This window comes from Mytilus galloprovincialis, chromosome 13, assembly GCF_965363235.1.
Source record: "Mytilus galloprovincialis chromosome 13, xbMytGall1.hap1.1, whole genome shotgun sequence".
NCBI lineage: Eukaryota > Metazoa > Mollusca > Bivalvia > Mytilida > Mytilidae > Mytilus > Mytilus galloprovincialis.
The window spans coordinates 28,155,710-28,174,771 of record NC_134850.1 but is presented as its reverse complement, the minus strand read 5'-3'; the positions used below and the strand labels follow the sequence as shown (position 1 = coordinate 28,174,771).

The 19,062-nt window shown below is 32.3% G+C and overlaps 1 protein-coding gene across 1 annotated transcript; it reads right to left on the bottom strand.

The window, feature by feature from the left end:
- Positions 1-213: 213 nt before the first annotated feature.
- On the bottom strand, positions 214-18,386 carry LOC143057875 (cathepsin L-like). Its single transcript, XM_076231328.1, has 11 exons — positions 18,263-18,386; positions 11,191-11,235; positions 10,076-10,189; positions 7,989-8,096; positions 7,629-7,714; positions 6,754-6,781; positions 6,247-6,351; positions 5,149-5,215; positions 3,093-3,314; positions 2,241-2,373; positions 214-1,011 (listed from the first exon to the last, which is right to left on the bottom strand). Exons 1-11 carry the CDS (start codon positions 18,316-18,318, stop codon positions 836-838), a joined length of 1,140 nt encoding a protein of 379 aa, XP_076087443.1. The 5' UTR covers positions 18,319-18,386; the 3' UTR covers positions 214-835.
- Positions 18,387-19,062: the final 676 nt, after the last annotated feature.

Here is a 19,062-nt window from a genome sequence, read left to right as displayed (position 1 = left end):
TGATATTATTTTCATAATTTGTGTACTGTTTCGTAGGGGACTTTTGTCCCCTACGAAACTTCTTCTAAACACACATATGTTTTGCAATTTTAAATGTCTCCTATAGACATTCTAGTTTGTTTACTTTAAATACTAGAAAAAATATCAGTGGCTAGGACAAGAAAATACGTTTTTATTGAAAAACGCCCATATATATATATATATATAATATTTAAAACCATTTGTCAGTGAACCAAATACAAATCATGAGTCTGTCAACCAAAAGTCATTCTTGCTTTGAATTTAAATTCATGTGAAATATTTTAACGTCCATTTAATATTGCAACTAATTGTTTAGACATACATTTGTTGTAATTGTAAACCCTTTTGTCAGTTTAAAAAGGTCGAATCGATACATAAAGGGCTACTTTACTATTTCTGCAAAATAATCTATGTGAAAAATTCATCCAGAAGGTGAAATTTATTAGTGTTAATGATATTTAACCTACCCCTCCCGTAAGTTAATTTACTAAACATATGCACTAGACTAAGAAAATAAAAGGCACAAGAAATGTAATTAAGTAGACACAACTTTAAGAATAGTTAACAAACATATTTACACATCTTACCTTTAACCTTATCAGTCATTCTCAAACCCTATTTTATATTTCTAAATCTCCTCTTAAAATAAGTTAACAAGGGTAATTTACCGTTTTTTCGGTCTGAAAATCAATTGATTATTCTTAACCCTTTATCATTCAACAAAATTATTGTATAAATACAAGTGATGGCCCTTATATCCATTACAAATGGCAGACCTTTCTATCATAATTCCAAATCAAAGAAAAAATCAATATCACTTCATCAGCAATGCAGTAGTGACCTGGGTGTTTATCCCACACGTGCCTGCATTTCGTTTAATCCTGAAATATCCTTTTTCGCCCCATGATGGTCCCCAAGAATTTTTTACTTTCCAATAAAGCTCTTCTCCAAATAGCGTCTTTTCCTTGCCAAAACCAACTAACAACACAGCTGAAAGTAAAAGTAACAATAATATGTTTTAATATCTATTATATAAGATCGGAAAAGCAATAATGGTTAAGGTGTGCAATATTTTGTTAAAATTCTACCCTTGTTTTAAAATTAAAATTAGTATAGACACTCTCTGACATTTTCAATTTGTTACTTTCAAATGATTTATACAGAGTGTTTAAAATATTTGTGTTTTCCAAATGTTATTTTAACCCAGGGCCATTTCCAAAATGTGTTTTAATATTTACTGAAATTTATAGTAAAACAGTTTTTTTTTCGTTCTTTCATGGTTCCTCGTGGTTATTTAAAAAAATAGGGTTATTACTTAAGAGATCACCAAATTGTAAACGGCTGAAGTAAGTCTGAAACAGCAATAAAATAGATTTTGGTACATGTTTAGTAGTGCTAAACCAATATTAATATATTATGAAGGAGACCAATATGTATAAGCAATATTTTATTTGAGATATAGTTTTATTTTATTGTATTTCGGATACAAATTAATTCAATCTGTTAGTTGTATTTCGGTACACAAATTATAAAATAAAACATGAAGTACTAAATTTGCATTTGAATAACTTGATTAGCAACATAAATCACTAAATTACTATTGTTGAGAAAATGTGTTAATCTATATAAAAAAAGTTTTTGATATAGACTCTCTTAAATTCTACTTCGAGTAGGATTATACATGTCAACGATTTTGACAATGTGACTGAAACACATACTGGGCAAATATGCCTTACTTCTTTGTCAGCTTAAGAATTAAGAAAAAGTTGCAAAAATATCAAATTCCAAGATAAAAAAAGAACAAATCTGACAACATCAAACAATGAAATACAACAGTCATAGTTCTGACTTGGTACAGGAATTATTTTGGGTTACACCTGATTTCATAGCAAGCCAAACCTCCAAAAGTAGTTATTCTCAGTTGTTCATAGTTCCGTTATATTGACAAAATTGAGTTAGCATCAAATTGAAAACAGACTATCAGCTGTTATATGTTCTTTGGTCAGGTTGTTGTTTCTTTGACACATTCCTCATTTCCCTTCTCAATTTAATAATTTGTTAATGACAATAACTAAGATCATGCAGCAAATACATCTGCAGGAACAAAAATCTACTTTTTAAAAATATATATTTCTGAAAGCAGTGGACCAAACTAACCTGTAAATCGTTTATTTTAGAAAACTTTTTCTGTTCATCATTTAAACAATAATCTAGCTTACCATGATTAATACTCTTTGGATTGCAGAAGTAAGGTGAAGATATTCCACTACGATAAAACATTAACCAATCAGCATTCATTGCAATGGATAGTGGTCCAATTTTCATTAACTGCTCAGCAATAATTGTCTCATTCTGAAAAATGTAAAACAAGGTAAATTTTTAATGTACCTTTTGATGTGTTTCCCTCAGCTTTGGTTTGTAACCCGGATTTAGTTTTTCTCAAACGATTTATGAATTTAGAACAGCAGTATACTACTTTATTTATTTATTAAATTCCAATTGTGTTGATCATGTTGATAGATGGAAACATACAGTTTTTTTTACAAAGCCTAAAAATTAATTCAATCAATGAAAATTATAATGAAATAAGTGTTTAAAAATACTATTATACAAATGGTATAAAGTTCACAACATAAATTTTTTTAATTTAATATGATACTTGCTTTTTGTTAGAATACTTATTTCTCTGATGAGTCTTTTGTAGGCCAAAATCATGTCTGGCACAAATTCAAAATTTCAATCCTGTTATTACCAATGTCATTTCAACTGATCGGGTGGAGCTTACGTTTGAATTTGCATAAGGACAGTCTATTTGAAGATGTGTGTGATAAGGATGATTGCCGTTATAATTATTACTGATTTCTAATCACCTATCAGTGCCATCAAAGGAATTAACAAAAGAATAACTGGACACTTCATTGATGAGTTTATCCTAAAACGCCTATCTATAGATGGAATGGTTTATTATGAACGAAACGGTTAAACTCCGCCCAGTCAAGTGAAATAAATTGAGTAATATCAATGATGAGTTTATTTATTACATTGTGAATGTTTAATTTCAAATAGAATACCTTATCAATGGCTTTCCAATCCGCTATTTTCAAACCCTTGACAAATTTTGTTTTATCAAGTTTCGCCACACAGCTTTGAGACATGTTACAATAAGGAACGGCTGGACCACACAGTGTACTATTAAAACCTGGTGGGGGACATGGCAAACAATTGTTTTCTTGGTGTTTTGTGTCTGTATCACCACTACAGTACCCATAGTCACGTGACGACTCTAAACCTCCCTACAAAAAAGAAATACAAATCTATTAAAGCCTGGTGGGGGACATGGTAAATAATTGTTTTCTTGGTGTTTTGTGTCTGTATCACCACTACAGTATCCATAGTCACGTGACGACTCTAAACCTCCCTACAAAAAACAAAAACAAATCTATTAAAGCCTGGTGGGGGACATGGCAAACATTTTTTTTCTTGGTGTTTTGTGTCTGTATCACCACTACAGTACCCATAGTCACGTGACGACTCTAAACCTCCCTACAAAAAAGAAATACAAATCTATTAAAGCCTGGTGGGGGACATGATAAACAATTGTTTTCTTGGTGTTTTGTGTCTGTATCACCACAACAGTATCCATAGTCACGTGACAACTCTATACCTCCCTACAAAAAACAAATACAAATCGTGTAAGACTTCCAATATTTGCCATATTACTAATACTGGTTATATGTTGTGCCAACAAAACAATAGTTTTATTAATAGCTGTATTACAAAATAGTTCATGAAAAATTCTACACTTGCAGTGCTTTATTGATCATACATGTTTTTCATAAACAATTGTTCTTTGTAAAAAGTTGACACTTCATGCATAGAAAGACAGCCTTATTTGTAAATTTATTGGGTTTTATAATTTAGGTAAACATTTGACATATGGACTAGAAGGTGTTAATTTGAATTCATGCATAAAGAAAGTGATGTGATTTGAAATAAATCTAAACTGTCCTGTTGTTTTTAAATGCTTGATTTTACAATTTACATCTATTGTACACACGTTTTTGTGTACATCTCAACTCGAAATGAAGAGCAAACAAAGTGGTATCTTTTTACTCATCTTGCAATTTGAAATGCAAAAAGTCACATTGCAATATTTTTAAAGCAGCATAGTCATGTTTTGTCAGTTTACGTCCCTTTAAACATTTTGTTTTGCTATTGTTTAGTTTTTTTTAATGCACATAGATAAAGGCAACAGTAGTATACCGCTGTTCAAAACTCATAAATCCATGGACAAAAAACAAAATCGGGGTAACAAACTAAAACTGAGGGAAACACATTAAATACAAGAGGAGAACAACGACACAACACCAAAACGCAACACACACACACACACACAGAGAGAGAGAAACGGAATAAGCATTAGACAAAATCCCATCAGAACAACAAATATAACATTAAAAACAAATACATGAATCTGGGATAGATAAGTACCGTGACACGTCTTATAGTAATGTGAATTCACACTCAAAAATAAGAGAAAAAAAACGACACAACGGAAACACAACGTCAAAATACATAGACAAATGCCTGTCATTGTGATATTATATAGATATAAAGATACCAGAATGACATTCAAACTCAAAAAGTTGAAAACATACTGACAACGCTAGGGCTAAAAGAGAAAAAGAGAAAAAGACAGACAATAGTACACAAAACTCAACATAGAAAATAAAAGACTGATCAACAAGAGCCAAACCAAAAACTGGGATGATCTCAGGTACTTCGGAAGGGTAAGCAGATCGTGATACACGTGTGGCATCCTTCGTGTTTCTCATGCTTTTAAAAAAAAGTGCAACATATAAAAGTCTGACTCTCAGTTGCAATACTAATTGTTTGTAAATTGAAAGATTATGGTAGCGATACTAACACATGATTTACTTGATGAAAGAAGACAAATGTAGTTGGTGCTTTCTTGAAATAAAAACAAGAATACACACTTTATGGTGTTCTCAATCGTGTACAAGACTAAAAAAGATTAGAAAACACATGACATAAATCTCTGTCATGTAATGAACAAGTATGAAATAATTCTATTGATAATGGTTAGATATTATATAAAATACATACTGTTTTCATTATATATTGGTAAGCAAGGTAAGGCCATCCACCAAACACTCCACAATCAGCATTCTTTCTACAACGCAACGAATTTAATAATTCATAAGGATACGGTTGTCATTTTGGTATAGGAATGTTGTTGACATTTTCTTATAAATCACTCAAACATAGTCAAATTATTATTACAGTCTTAGTAGCTGTGACAGTTTCATAACATTATAATATGCAAAATAGATCAATCCTCCATTTGTTTTCTTAAAATGTCCTGTACCAAGTCAGGAATATTTTAGTTGTTATCAAATTGAAATAGTCAGTAACTAAGTCTGTGTCTGTTTGATTTTGTAGTAGTACAGTGTTTATAAGTTTTGAACAGCAGTATACTACTGTTGCCTTTATTTCTATTGTTTCGTTGTTTTACTCTTACAGTTGATATGTTCTCCTCTGTTTTAGTTTGTAACCTGAATTTGTTTTCTCTCAATCGATTTATGACTTTGAACAGAGGTATACTAGATATGTTCTCCTCTGTTTTAGTATGTAACCTGAATTTGTTTTCTCTCAATCGATTTATGACTTTGAACAGAGTATGTATTGTGTCTTATTGTGGGTTTTATATGTTACAGGGTGTTTATTTGAGATTACTATAATAGACCAATAGAACCCAACTGAAGTGTTATTTACGCCCAACTTCTACAAATATTACATTTCACAAACATACATTATCTATGAAAAATTGTGGAAAAAAAATCTATCAACCTATATGATTTTATCAAGAAATACCTGTACTGTTATTTAAGATTGTAATACAACTATACATTCCGATTACTTGGCTAGTCATAAAACCAGGTTTAACCCCAAATATTGTTCTTAAAATGACTAAAACCATGTCAGGAATATGGCAGTTGTTATCTGTAATCTGTTTCTATGCATGTTCTGTTGTTGTATTGTTTTCCTCCCAAAATTGGTATGCTTCGGTCGGTTTTAGTTATAATTGTACCAGGGTTTGTTTTGCTTTATAGAATTATGTTTATTGAACAGTGGTATACTACAGTTGCATGTTTTACTAATAAAACAAACCAATGAATTGTATAAAAAAAAATCTTAATTTACCTGGTAACATCTTCAAATCCATCACAATCAACAACTTGCTCAACTGATAAATTTACTAGCGGCTGTCCTGACAAAGCCCACTGTCCCTCTATGTTTTCAATCGTGCTATAATTAAAGTTAAAGCAAATAAATACAATAAATACTGATAGTTGTGTTAAGTTTATACACTGTTCTTTATATGTGCCAAACTTTACAAATGTATATAATAGTATACATTTTATCTTGTGCACTTCTCATTTATCAAAATTCAAAAAAAATGTCATTGAATTTGATTAATTTATTTAAGGAATATGTCTCCATTATACAAGCTATGATTCTTTGTCCGACTTTGGCTTTATTTTTTTTTCCATTTCCATTGATAAAAAGCTCTTAATTTGTTAAGCTTTGGGTTTTCAAATATGTTGATTCGAGCATCACTGAAGCGACCATCTCATTTGGTGCAGTAAAACAGGTACCGCTTATGTTATTTGTGTAAATTTGGAACATAAAGTAACCATAAAAACATACCTAAATGCCCAGCAAGATCCAGCTGCCCCTAAAATACATCACGAAATTTTAGTTTTTTATTACAATTTTCTTCTGTATGAAATTTGTTTATAAAAATCCTTTTGTTTGTAATTTTGAAACTGTATTGGTAGGTGTAATACCACTAAATCATAGCACATCACATCCGGTTGTATATGAAAAAGGGTCGAAAATAATTGAATTTGACAGTTGTAGATAATTAATCCCAGTACATTTTATTGCAGTAAAATATTTCATAGTGATAAACATATATATTGGGTGTTGCAAGTAAACTCATCCTAGATACCAGGACTAAATTTAGTATATACGCTAGACACAAAGCATCATTAATTTTTTATTTGGTTGTTCTATCCAATATTTTGAATACTTGGGGTTGTATTGTTACTAAAAGCTTGTATACAGGATAAAAAAGGGAGACAATTTGATTAGTTAAATTCCATATGTGCAATGAACATTTGATAAAATTTTGAATATACATGTAGTACTGCACAGTGTAAAATTGTACCCATGCCAAGTATTTCTTTATTCCAAAGAGTGCAAATTTGACAGATAATAAGGGATACTCAATGGTGGTATTACATCTTGGACTGTGTACTGGTTTACACATGAGTGTTTTGTGAAATCGTTACTTGATTCGAGTTCAACTGATGATTCTTGTGTAGTCTTTGTGTAGACCAAGCGTGTATAGAAAAATGTAAATCCTCGTATCTATGACGAGTTTCACATCATTATTTTCAGGCAAGGAAACGAGGGATATCCATTTTAAATTCGTCGTAGTGGTTAACAAGCGCATGCACTTTTTACTTTATTATTTTTTGGATAGCAACATCTGATATAGCTTGTTAATATATTCTTACCCTGGTTCTTGACGGATGTCACCACATTCTTAGGAACCCAGTCAAATGAATCAGGCAGATAAAATCCCTTTTCACCTTTGATATATCTAAATTATAAAGCTTAATTATTATAATTATAGATGTTTAAAATATAGATCAAATAATTTTTAAATTAAATATGTTTCTGAAATGCGTTTACTTACCATTCTTTGAAAAAAGTTCGAACCAATTGTCTTTTCGTAGATTCATTTCAATTAATTATTAAAAATGCAGAAAAAGTTACATTTTATACTATTCTCGTTAAATATCAGTTAGTGCACCTAAAATCTAAGATCAGACAAATCTGCCTAATTATCTTTACGTGTTAACATGTACATGTACCTGTCGCTTTCAAACGTTGGAGGTTTACGGTCGGACATCAGGATTTTCCTGTGAAATTCGGATGGAGACATGTCAGCAAACTTATTCAAGGCAAAAGTTGTCTGTGGCCTACAAAAAAATGGTCAAATAGCTAAATTTAGCAATATAAAAATATATGCTATTTCAATATTCTACGAAAGAATCGATATAATAGTCTTTTACAGAATTCGATTCATTAAATTTAGTTAAAAAGATGGATATATTTTCAAAACATGTATGAATGGTTCATTCAACCTATGCTAACATTTTGAAATTTAGGTATAAAATTGTATGAAAGTATGTTGGCATAGGTTGAATAAAATATAACAGATTAAGTGTTATAAAAACAAAAAATAATTAGAAGCCAATCAATTTACAACCAGTTTAAAATTGGCGTTAAGTGTGCACAAGACTATTTGTGTTACTTGAACTAATAGTCAAAATAAAGGCAACGCTATATGTTGCTGATCTCTTATGTATTAGAAATTAACATAACAAAACAATTGATGATTGCCGGTTGCTTAATGACCAGTGGCAACTATTTCATGCATGTTCAGAATATACCATTATCATGTGAATGTAATACAATATATGATGAAAATATTTGATGATATTTTCTAAAAGTAGAATCACATCAAATGCATGGAATTAATGAATATAGATCTATTTAAAACCTGCTTCACATTGAAAAGTGTATTTTTTCACAGTTCAGTATTTATGAAATAATTGTATTTTGTATATTTTTATTTTACTTATTAGAAAAGTGCTTTATTCTACCTTTCCATTTATTCTATTCTACAAGTACACATATTTCGTAAATACTGATATCAGAATGAAATAAAAATTTAAATTTAGATATATATATATTTAAATTTAAGAATGTACTTTATAGGTGAAATTCAAAGAAAAATCAAGAATTTAAAATTTAAGTCAGAAGAGCATTGGCTAAGGGACGAAATAAGCTAAAAAATAGTGATAGGGTATGAAACTCCTTTTTGAAATATATCATTTTTTTTAAAGGGCAGAAAATGCTAATGCAGACATTTTTCTAATATTTGCATTGGTATTATATTGGTTTCAAATCAGAAAGAAAAAAATCTAGAATCTGCTTAAATCTTAGTAAATAACTTTTCATGAGCTATATACTGAAGACTTATATAAAAAGAAAATGGATGTTATCGAGTAAAATATTTTATCCTGTAACGTAGGGGAAAAGGCAAGGGAACGAATATCTGACAAAAATTCAAAAAGCTCACCTAGTGTAAGTACATCCTAAATACACTGTTTAGCTTGGTTACTCAGCAACAAGTAATAAACGGGCAAATCTTGTATATAAAAAAAAATCCTAAATAATAATTTCTCTAATCCAATTCTTTTTATTTTTTTTTATTTTTTATTCATTTACTCAAATATTTTTTTGAATTGCACGTCTAGAATAACAGAATGTTGAAAGTATTTTACCAAAATTGTGTTTTATTGTAATATTTTTTAAATTTTTTTTTTTTCATATATCATCATAATTTATAATCGGTACTGTACTTGACTGGTGTTGTTTTATTCAGAAGTAGTAAGATTCAATGCTTTAAAATACTGACTGTATTTAACAGGTAATCAATAATTCATTGTTATAACAACACCTATTGTATTTTGTTTGTAGGCATAGGTTGAATATATATTTTTCAAATGTTGGCATAGGTTGAAGACACCGTATGAATTTGCAACATTGTCTCAACAGCAATCCTTAAATATGTGGCACTGAAAGACTTTTTAATATTATGGGAATAGGTGAATACATTACAGCAGAATTCATTGAGTGTGTAGTTAAACGTCGAATCTTTGGTTAGCTTGCTTGTTAGCTGAACCGTGAAGTCATAACAGGTTACAATGTATGTATACTACCCTCCTTTCGAGTTGCGGACCATCAAAAAGCAACAAAGGTATGGGAAAAATCGTAAAATGCCCTGATGTTTTGACAAAGCGAGTTGTAATTGAAACAAATACAAATCGTTCAGCGCCTTTGTCTTCAGATATCTCAAGGCAAATAAGAAGCTAATTGTTAAAATACTTACTGGTACATTTTGTTATATTTATTGATGGTCTTTATGTTATCATAAAATACATCAAATCTCTTCTGCTCTTCGTTGACTCCATTATATTCTTTACCGTTCTCCAGTTTCCATGTCCTTAAAAATCATCATTATTATATTTATCTTCAAAAATTATTTTGAATCAAATATATTTTTTTTATGCAGTTTATATTCCCGTTTGAATGGTTTTACACTTGTATTTGTTGGGGCCCTTTATAGCTTGCTGTTTGGTGTGAGCCAAGACTCTGTGTTGAAGGCCGTACCTTGACCTATAATGATTTACTTTTTTAAATTGTTACTTGGATGTATGGAGAGTTGTCTCATTGGCACTCGCACCACATCTTCCTATATCTATCTACAATCGCTTATATGTAATTGAAGCGGATTTAGAGAAATGCGGCTAATGTAGCTCCATATATTATATGTAAGAAGATGTGGTATGAGTGTCAATGAGACAAGTTCAGACAAGTTCAAGCAACTCTCCATCCAAACCATAATGTTTACAAAGTTAACAAACTGGAGTTTGAAATCCATAGTAAATGTAAATAACTGATTCTATAAGAGTTCATGTGCAAGGATGCTAAGCTAAATAAACTCATAGGAAAAGAGAAGGCTTCATTCGCATCATTGAGGGTACTGTAAAGTGTCTTATTGGTAATCACAACATATTTCCTTATTTTACTGTGAGTATATGTATTACAAAAACTGTTTGAATTTGATTCTTTGAACACATTTGTGTAAATTGTTTGAACTACAGACTCGCTCCTAAGCCCCCACTCCAAAACAATAAGTTTGACGTTACCAATGGAGTATTATAATGGCATTGATGGTATTGGACACCTACGTGCCAAACATGTTTATGCAATTAGCATTTTAAGAATCTAGAGGACTATGGGGAATCTCATTGTTCGTACACCAAAATGGAAATAACGTTACGTCATTCAAGATTGAATTTGTACTGTTTATTACGTTTTAAACCAATCATAACGTTTTGGTGGGTACGCTTTTGAAAATATTACCCATAATGCTTTAGATTCTAAAACGGTGAAATGCAAAGCGGAATTTCGTCGCCAGTGTCACTAATGTATTCAACTTACTGAAATAATTGTTTTGCTAAATCTGCGTCTTCAGTGTAAAGAAAGCTGGAAAAAAATATAAATTGTGACTGAAGGGAAAACAAAATAATGTCTCCTTTTTCTACATGTATAAAAAAATATTCAAGAAGTTCATTTTCAATTTCATGCGTTTAATTATAACAATGTTGCTTTCAACACCGAGATAAATGATGCAATTCATGTCAATTTGGTTTTTTTTTCATTCCTTCATCAGATCACATGTTTTCAATATACATTACTGGTCGAGGACCAGTTACCGTCACTTTTTGTCAGTATATTTCATTTATCTTCTTAACGTGAAAACATTTAAATCTATCCTTTGACAAGGAAAGTGGTTACCAAAAATACTTTAATATTTTAATTGGTAAGTATTTAAAATTAACTAAATTTTTGAGAAATTTACTTTTTACGGCGTCCGATTTCGTACGAGATTTGAAGATGCCGAGGACCAGTTACCGTCAGCACCGAAATTGTTACAATTCTCTCTCAATGGTAAAACTATAATTACTCTGACTTAAAAGGCATCTAAAACCAACCGTCACCTTTAATCATATCTACATCTACATCTATATCGTTGAAATGCAAAGGGTCTAAGACCCATCACGCAAGTACTAATTTGGTCATTCAATATGGTGCTCATTAAAAACGTATTTACATGTGAAATTAAAATCAAATGTTTGTTGCGTGACTACTCTGTTAAATAAGATGTGAGGCTGTTCTTGAATGCCTCTGCATCTTCTATATTTAACAGTCTTATTGGTAGAGTATTCCAGTCTTTGATGGTACGTGGAAAGAAGCTGTATTTGTAGGTGTTTGTTGAAGTTTGAAGGTTTCTAAATTTGCTTCGGTGGTATTGCCGTGTTGTCCTGCCTTGTTGTTCTACATAATCTGGTATATTTATGGCTATCTTTTTATGTAAAGCTTTGTGAAACAAGCAAAGCCTTTTTATTTTCCGTCTTATTTCTAATGATGGTAGTTTTAGCTCCTTCAGTAGACTAGTAACTGACCCCGGTTCTCTGCTGTATTGATGTTTGATGAAACGTGCTGATCTTCTTTGCACCATTTCTATCTGTTTGATGTGGTTTTCTTGATATGGATCCCATGCACTGCTTGCGTATTCAACGTTTGGTCTGACAATGGCTTGATATGCTCTTTTCTTAATTTCTTCTGGGAATTTGCCGATGTTTCTCCTCAGAAAGCCTAATGATTTATTTGCCTTTGCCGTGATGTTATTGATGTGTATATCCCATTTCAGATTGTTGGTAAACTGAACTCCTAAATATGGGTTTTGGCTTACATTTTCTAAAACTTGGCCATGCATATGATAGTTATGTAATATAGGTTTTTTCTTGTTGGTTATTCTTAGAACATAACATTTTGAAGCATTAAATTTCATCTGCCATTTAGATGCCCAGTCAATCAATTTATCTAGATCTTTTTGTAGTTGGTTACAGTCATCTTTGCAGTCTATTGCTAGGTATAATAGGCTGTCATCTGCAAAGAGACGCAACTTTGACTTGATGTCATCCCCAATATCATTGATGTACAAAAGAAACATCAATGGACCTAAAACTGTACCTTGGGGTACTCCTGATTTTACAAAGGCATTTGTAGATGTTTCGCCTTCAACTGCTACACACTGCTGTCGTTGTGTGAGCCAGGCCTTTACCCACTCTATTATTTTGCTATTTATTCCATAGTGCTCTAGTTTCCGCAGAAGCCGTATGTGAGGCACTACATCAAATGCTTTGCTGAAATCTAATATTAGCATATCCACTTGCTCTTTTTTATCTAGATGTTTTGCGATATCTTCAATTGTTGTTACTAATTGAGATTCGCATGATCTTTTCTGTCTGAAGCCGTGTTGGTAATCGACTAATATGTCATATTTTTCAAGATGTTGCATAATGTGTTTGAAAATGATGTGTTCCATGATTTTGCATGTTACTGACGTCAATGAAACAGGTCTATAATTTACTGGCAAGCTTTTGTCTCCCTTTTTAAAAAGTGCTGTGATGATAGCTGTAATCCAATCGTTTGGGACAGCCCCTTCATCATATGTTTTCTTGAATAATGTTGTTATGTATGGGGATATACTTGTGGCACATTCCTTTAGGACTCTGTTCGGTATGTTATCTGGCCCATTTGCTTTTTTCGGATTGACATTACTAAGTAACTTTCTTACTCCTTCTACTGTTATCTCTAGATGGTCTATATCAGGCGATGGGCTGCCATTTAATTTTGGTTGACTTGATGTATTTTCATCAGTAAAAACAGATACAAATTGATGGTTAAGTGCTTCTGCTTTCCCTTTGCTGTCTTCCATAAGTTTTCCGTTTGAAATAAGTGGTGCTACTCCACATGAGTCTCTTTTCTTTGATTTAACATATTGCCAAAACTTTTTTCCAACAACAGGTGTTTTTCTCTCACCCTCTTCGTCTACTTCCAATAGTTTAGATATGTAGTTTTGATGTGCCTCTTCTAATTTAGTTTTTACTGTTTTTCTTAGGAGCTTAAATTCTTCCCAGTGTTTTTCATTATTGGTACGTTTTGCCTTGTTGTAAACCCTTTGTTTTTTTCTGATCATTGTTTTGATCTCTCGATTGATCCAAGGTACATTCCATCTGGTTGACAATATTTTAGTTGGGATGTTTGATATTATAGCCTGGGACAATATATCTTTAAAATCATTCCAGCATTCTTGTATGGTACTTGTATTTGCTTTTTGTATAAAATTATTCAGCTCTTTATCTAGTTGTTCATTTATTCCGTTCATGTTGCCCTTTTTGTAAATATATACTTTCCTTGGTACTTGCTTTTTTGTTTTTGCCTTTAAATTTATGTCAGTGATGACTATGCTATGGTCACTCATTCCATCTTGGACTGATATACTTTCAATGCTTGTTGGATTTGTTGTTAGTACAAGGTCTAATATGTTATCTTGACGTGTTGGTTCTTTTACTATTTGTGTTAGACAGTTTTCTTCAAGTGCTTCTATAAACTTGTTATTGGTTTCCATACTATAGTTGTGTGGTTTCTTTATTTGAAAGTTGTTATCTTCGTCTATTTCCCATTTTATGTCTGGCATGTTGAAATCACCAGTTAGTACTAGATTTGGTAGATTATTTGAATGTGTTAGCCTGGTTAACGATGTATTTAAGCTTTCAATGGATGCTATATTATTGTCTGGTGGTCGGTAATAGCAGCCTGTATAAAGTGGTTTACTTCCTTTTATCTCAATCTTATTCCAGCATATTTCACAATCGGTGTCTAGTGTGATTTCAGCTGTAGATAATAGATCTTTTCTTACCAAGTTTAATACCCCTCCACCTTCATGCCCTACTCCAAATATACGATCTTTTCTGTATACTTCATAAATATTTGTATCAATGAGTTCTGCATTTGAGATGGTTTTATCAAGGTGTGTTTCGGTTGCATGTATTATATGGGGTTCATGTGTATCTATAAGTGTGGTAAATTCGTTTCTTTTTTGCTGACTTCTCAAGCTTCTACAATTGACTGTCATGATTCGGATGTTATTTCTTCGCCTTGTTGATGAGTCATGTATTTCTGCTGAGTCAAGTGATGTTTCAATTTGACTTTGTATTTCTGATTCAGATATATTTCCCAATTCGTTAAAAGAATTTTGTTGGACAAGATCATCTTTTATTTGCCCTGATGTATCTGACAGGTTTATTGTGGAACAAGATGGACATTCCCATGAGAATACTTTTTTTTTTGTTCATGAATGAGTTATACATTTTCGGTGTGATACCGCCACATTTAATGTGTACCCAAAAGTTGCATTCATCACATTGTATTGATCTATGGTTTATGGCCACAGGTTTTTTACATATACCACACGGATTGCGTGTTGGACCTGGATTAGCATGTATGTCATTTGCAAGTATTAGCGTAAGCAGCAGGAATAACTTAGTTGGTTTAGTATACTTATTTAAGTATGTAATTTTTATTTTCTGCATACAGAGACCTAAACTTGGTGTTAAACTATTCCAAGATTTGATGTTAAGATAAAATGTATGCTTAAATTCTGAAGTCGTAAGCTGATCATGGTGAGCTATTCTCGGTGTAATAGTCGCTTTATTGAACCTCATGTACAAAGCAGCTACTAGTTCCACACTAGTGGTATTCACGTGTTAATAAAAACACAGTTAATGAATTAATCTGATAGTAACTCATATAACCATATATCTGTAAGCGTAAAGACAAATAACTACCAGCACTTATTATATCAGTGTGTTTGGTTAGATATCAAAACAATGCTAAACCTGAACAAGTCAATCATGTTTGTCATATATAAACACAAATCAAACCGTTTAAAACGGTGTTCTTGTGATTGGCAGCTGGGTTTCTACACACTACCTTGGTTGCTTTTACTGTAAATCGTGTGACGTGTTCGGCGTCGATGTCTAATTGTACTCATCATTGTGTGCCTAATCGTATGCAGAGGAAACTAAATATTGTAGCTGAAATACCGTTGAATTGAGCTCAAATTTTAATATACCATACTGACACCGAATTGCATAAGCGTTCTAAGCAAGTGATTTTGACTGCTAGTGAAAAATTCGTACCCGACAGTCATTCGTCTCAACTCGGCCGATTCCGTACCCTCATCTAACAAGAAGAGTAGCGGATTCTACCGAGGATTGCCGAATGACCCGACAGTATCACCATCCCAATATAGTCAGCATTTTTTGTTGACATGAAATATCATTTATATGATTATATTGTATCCGAACTCTAGACTAAACTAATTCCTACTTACATCGCAGGATCAGTATATTTTATAACAAGCATGAACAAAAAAGTGCGGAAAACTGATAATTTGAGTGAACTTTCCAAGGACTATACTAACTCTGCACAAACTCATTAGCCCGAACTTTGTAACTTGTCATGATGAAACAATATACCAAATATCAAATATCAAATCAATATCTTCAAGCACGAAGAAAAGTCAGACAGACAGACAGACAGACAGACGTAACGTAATTGGTAGTCTTACTACGCACATATTGGAATATTGTTTGGAGCCCTTACACACACACAAACACACACGTTTGGTATAGGTCAGACTTTTATGGTACAGTGGTACATATGTGTATTAGGGAGCTGCCATGTGATTGTTATCATGGTTAGGGGGGGGGGCTAGTTTTTTTAACGCAAAATTCCTGTACTGATTTTTTTTTTTCAAATTTCATCCGAACACCCCTAAAATCAAATGGTACATTGTAGCTCCCTTACCACGAGTCAATCATAACATGATATAATCTTTTTTTTTTAAACATTCTGTTGATGATTTTTTTTTCTTCCTTTTAATTCACACACAGGTTTGTCTACCCTATGCATACGTTGCAGCTGTATTTGACACACTTTTTCGGACGTTTTTTGCTTGTAATGCTCTTTAACTCTTTCATTAATTAGACTTCCAACTTTTTAGTCCATCTACACTGATAAGTCGTAGGTAGACAAAACGCGTGTCACCATGATCACACATGACAATATTTAAGCCTGGCGGTATCTTTCTTATTCCAGCTTTCCAATTGTGAACTTTCCATTTCTAAGTAGCAACATTCCAGCAGCACCTGCATACGGGGTATATATCTCCCAATTGATACGATATTCCCGTGCTTGTATTTCCTATCATGATTTTCTTGATAGAGGGTTGTTGCTCACAAGGAAGCTATTAAACCAACAGTTCCAAATGGTGAAGTTGAAATCATCCCTTCGTAAATTTTACGGACGCCATCACGAGTTGGTTGACCGTTATGGAATAACCGTTTCACAAATGATATCGGATATGTTCCTTACGTCGTAACTACGATCCCCTTCCCTTTCATGAATGTGACCTACCAAATTAGACTATTTACCGGATTTGTTATCACATAAGCAACACGACGGGTGCCACATGTGGAGCATGATCTGCTTACCCTTCCGGAGCACCTGAGATCCACCCTAGTTTTTGGTGGGGTTCGTGTTGCTTATTCTTTAGTTTTCTATGTTGTGCCATAAGATAAGATAAGATAATTTTTTATTAACCAATCATGGTGCCCGAAATTTGAGCTATACAATTGAATGAATTACAAAATAAAGCACAGAAAATGATTAGAATGATTAAAGTACAATTAAACAAAAAAAAACACATGAATACACATTCACACTAATTAACCTTATATAAACCAAGTTATTGACAAAACTTAGTTGCTATGAGTGCCACTGTGACCTGGAGAAATTACATGTGTGCTATTGTCATGATTGTTTGTCTGTTTGTCTTTTTCATTTTTAGCCATGGAGTTGTCGGTTTGTTTTCGATTTGTGAGTTTGACTGCATGTCCCTCTGGTATCTTTCGTCCCTCTCTTTGACGAGTCTCAAGTCATCTCTTGGAATCAATATATAAATTTCCGAATAACTACAAACATGTATAAAGTAAACCATAACCGATCATACATAAGGGTCAGGATAGGGGATCTTTAAATCTGCATTTACTAAATTTTTCTTTTTCTTTATGTTTTGCTCGCAACTCTCTATAAACTCCATTAATCTATTTTCTATGTTTATTTGGCCCATATTCTTTAGTGTTGGCCTATTATTCTTTATTCTGTAAACCCCTTTCAGACCCTCGTAAATGTATCACCAAAAAAGTAATACAAGTATATAATCATCGCCGGTTTATAATCAATTATCTTGAACATCCAAAATTGACTCTCTTTTCTGAATTAAATTGTGTATAATAATAATCATTTGAAAATTTGTTACTAAAGAACAACATGAAATAGATCTTAATATGTTCATTGTATGCAAATACATTTTTTCTTCATAAATCCAATTATTTTGCAGCTTTCATCTTTTACAGATCCCTAATTCGTGATACTCATGGCCTGCCATACATATCACCAGTTCTTTGTTGACAAAGTTCACAAATCAAAACAATGTAGATATTAACCCATAACGACTGAATTTTGAAAATATAACATGCACATTGAAAACAAGTGATAACAAAGGAATATTAATTGATAAACTTGATGAAAATCTCACCCTACAGTTATATTTACAAGCCATAGCAGAATGAATATCTCATGTGATCTCTCCATTTCAAAACAATGTCGATAAAAATAGATGTCATAAATATGGAGGCCTTCAGGTGACAGAACATGGAAATGATGAATGATTTACAAATGTATTTATTTGTAGGTGAATAGTAATGATAAGATGGTGCCACCGATTCAAATAAGATTTGCTACCAGTGGATTCATACATTTTAAAAACATAGAAGAAATTTAAAAAGTATTATAGAATTACCGAACTCAATCATGGTAAATGTGTATCCCTCTGTACATGTGTGTATTATAAAACATCATATTCCGCATAATTAACAACAACCAGTATATCATCCATGACTTTAACTATGCTATTACTATCTAGTACTGATTTACTCAAAATGTATAATACATGTACTGGTGTTAAAAAAGATGAGCGAAAGATCCCAGAGGGACATTAATTCAACCTCATAGATCGAAAATTAACTGACAGCGCCATGTCTAAAAAAGAAAAAGACAGACAAACAAACAATAGTACACAAGATGAACCATAGAAAACTTAAGACTTAGCAACTAGAACCCAACCAAACACTGGATGTGATCTCGGGTGCTCCGGAAGGGTAAGCAGATCCTGCACCACATGTGGCATACTTCGTGTTGCTCATGTTATTGAAAACCCGATAAATAGTCTAATTAGGTAGGCCACCTTTGTGGAAAGGGAACGGGATTATAGTTACGACACACGGAACAACATATCCGATAAAAAAAACTTCAATAATATTCTTTTCTTTTTTTATC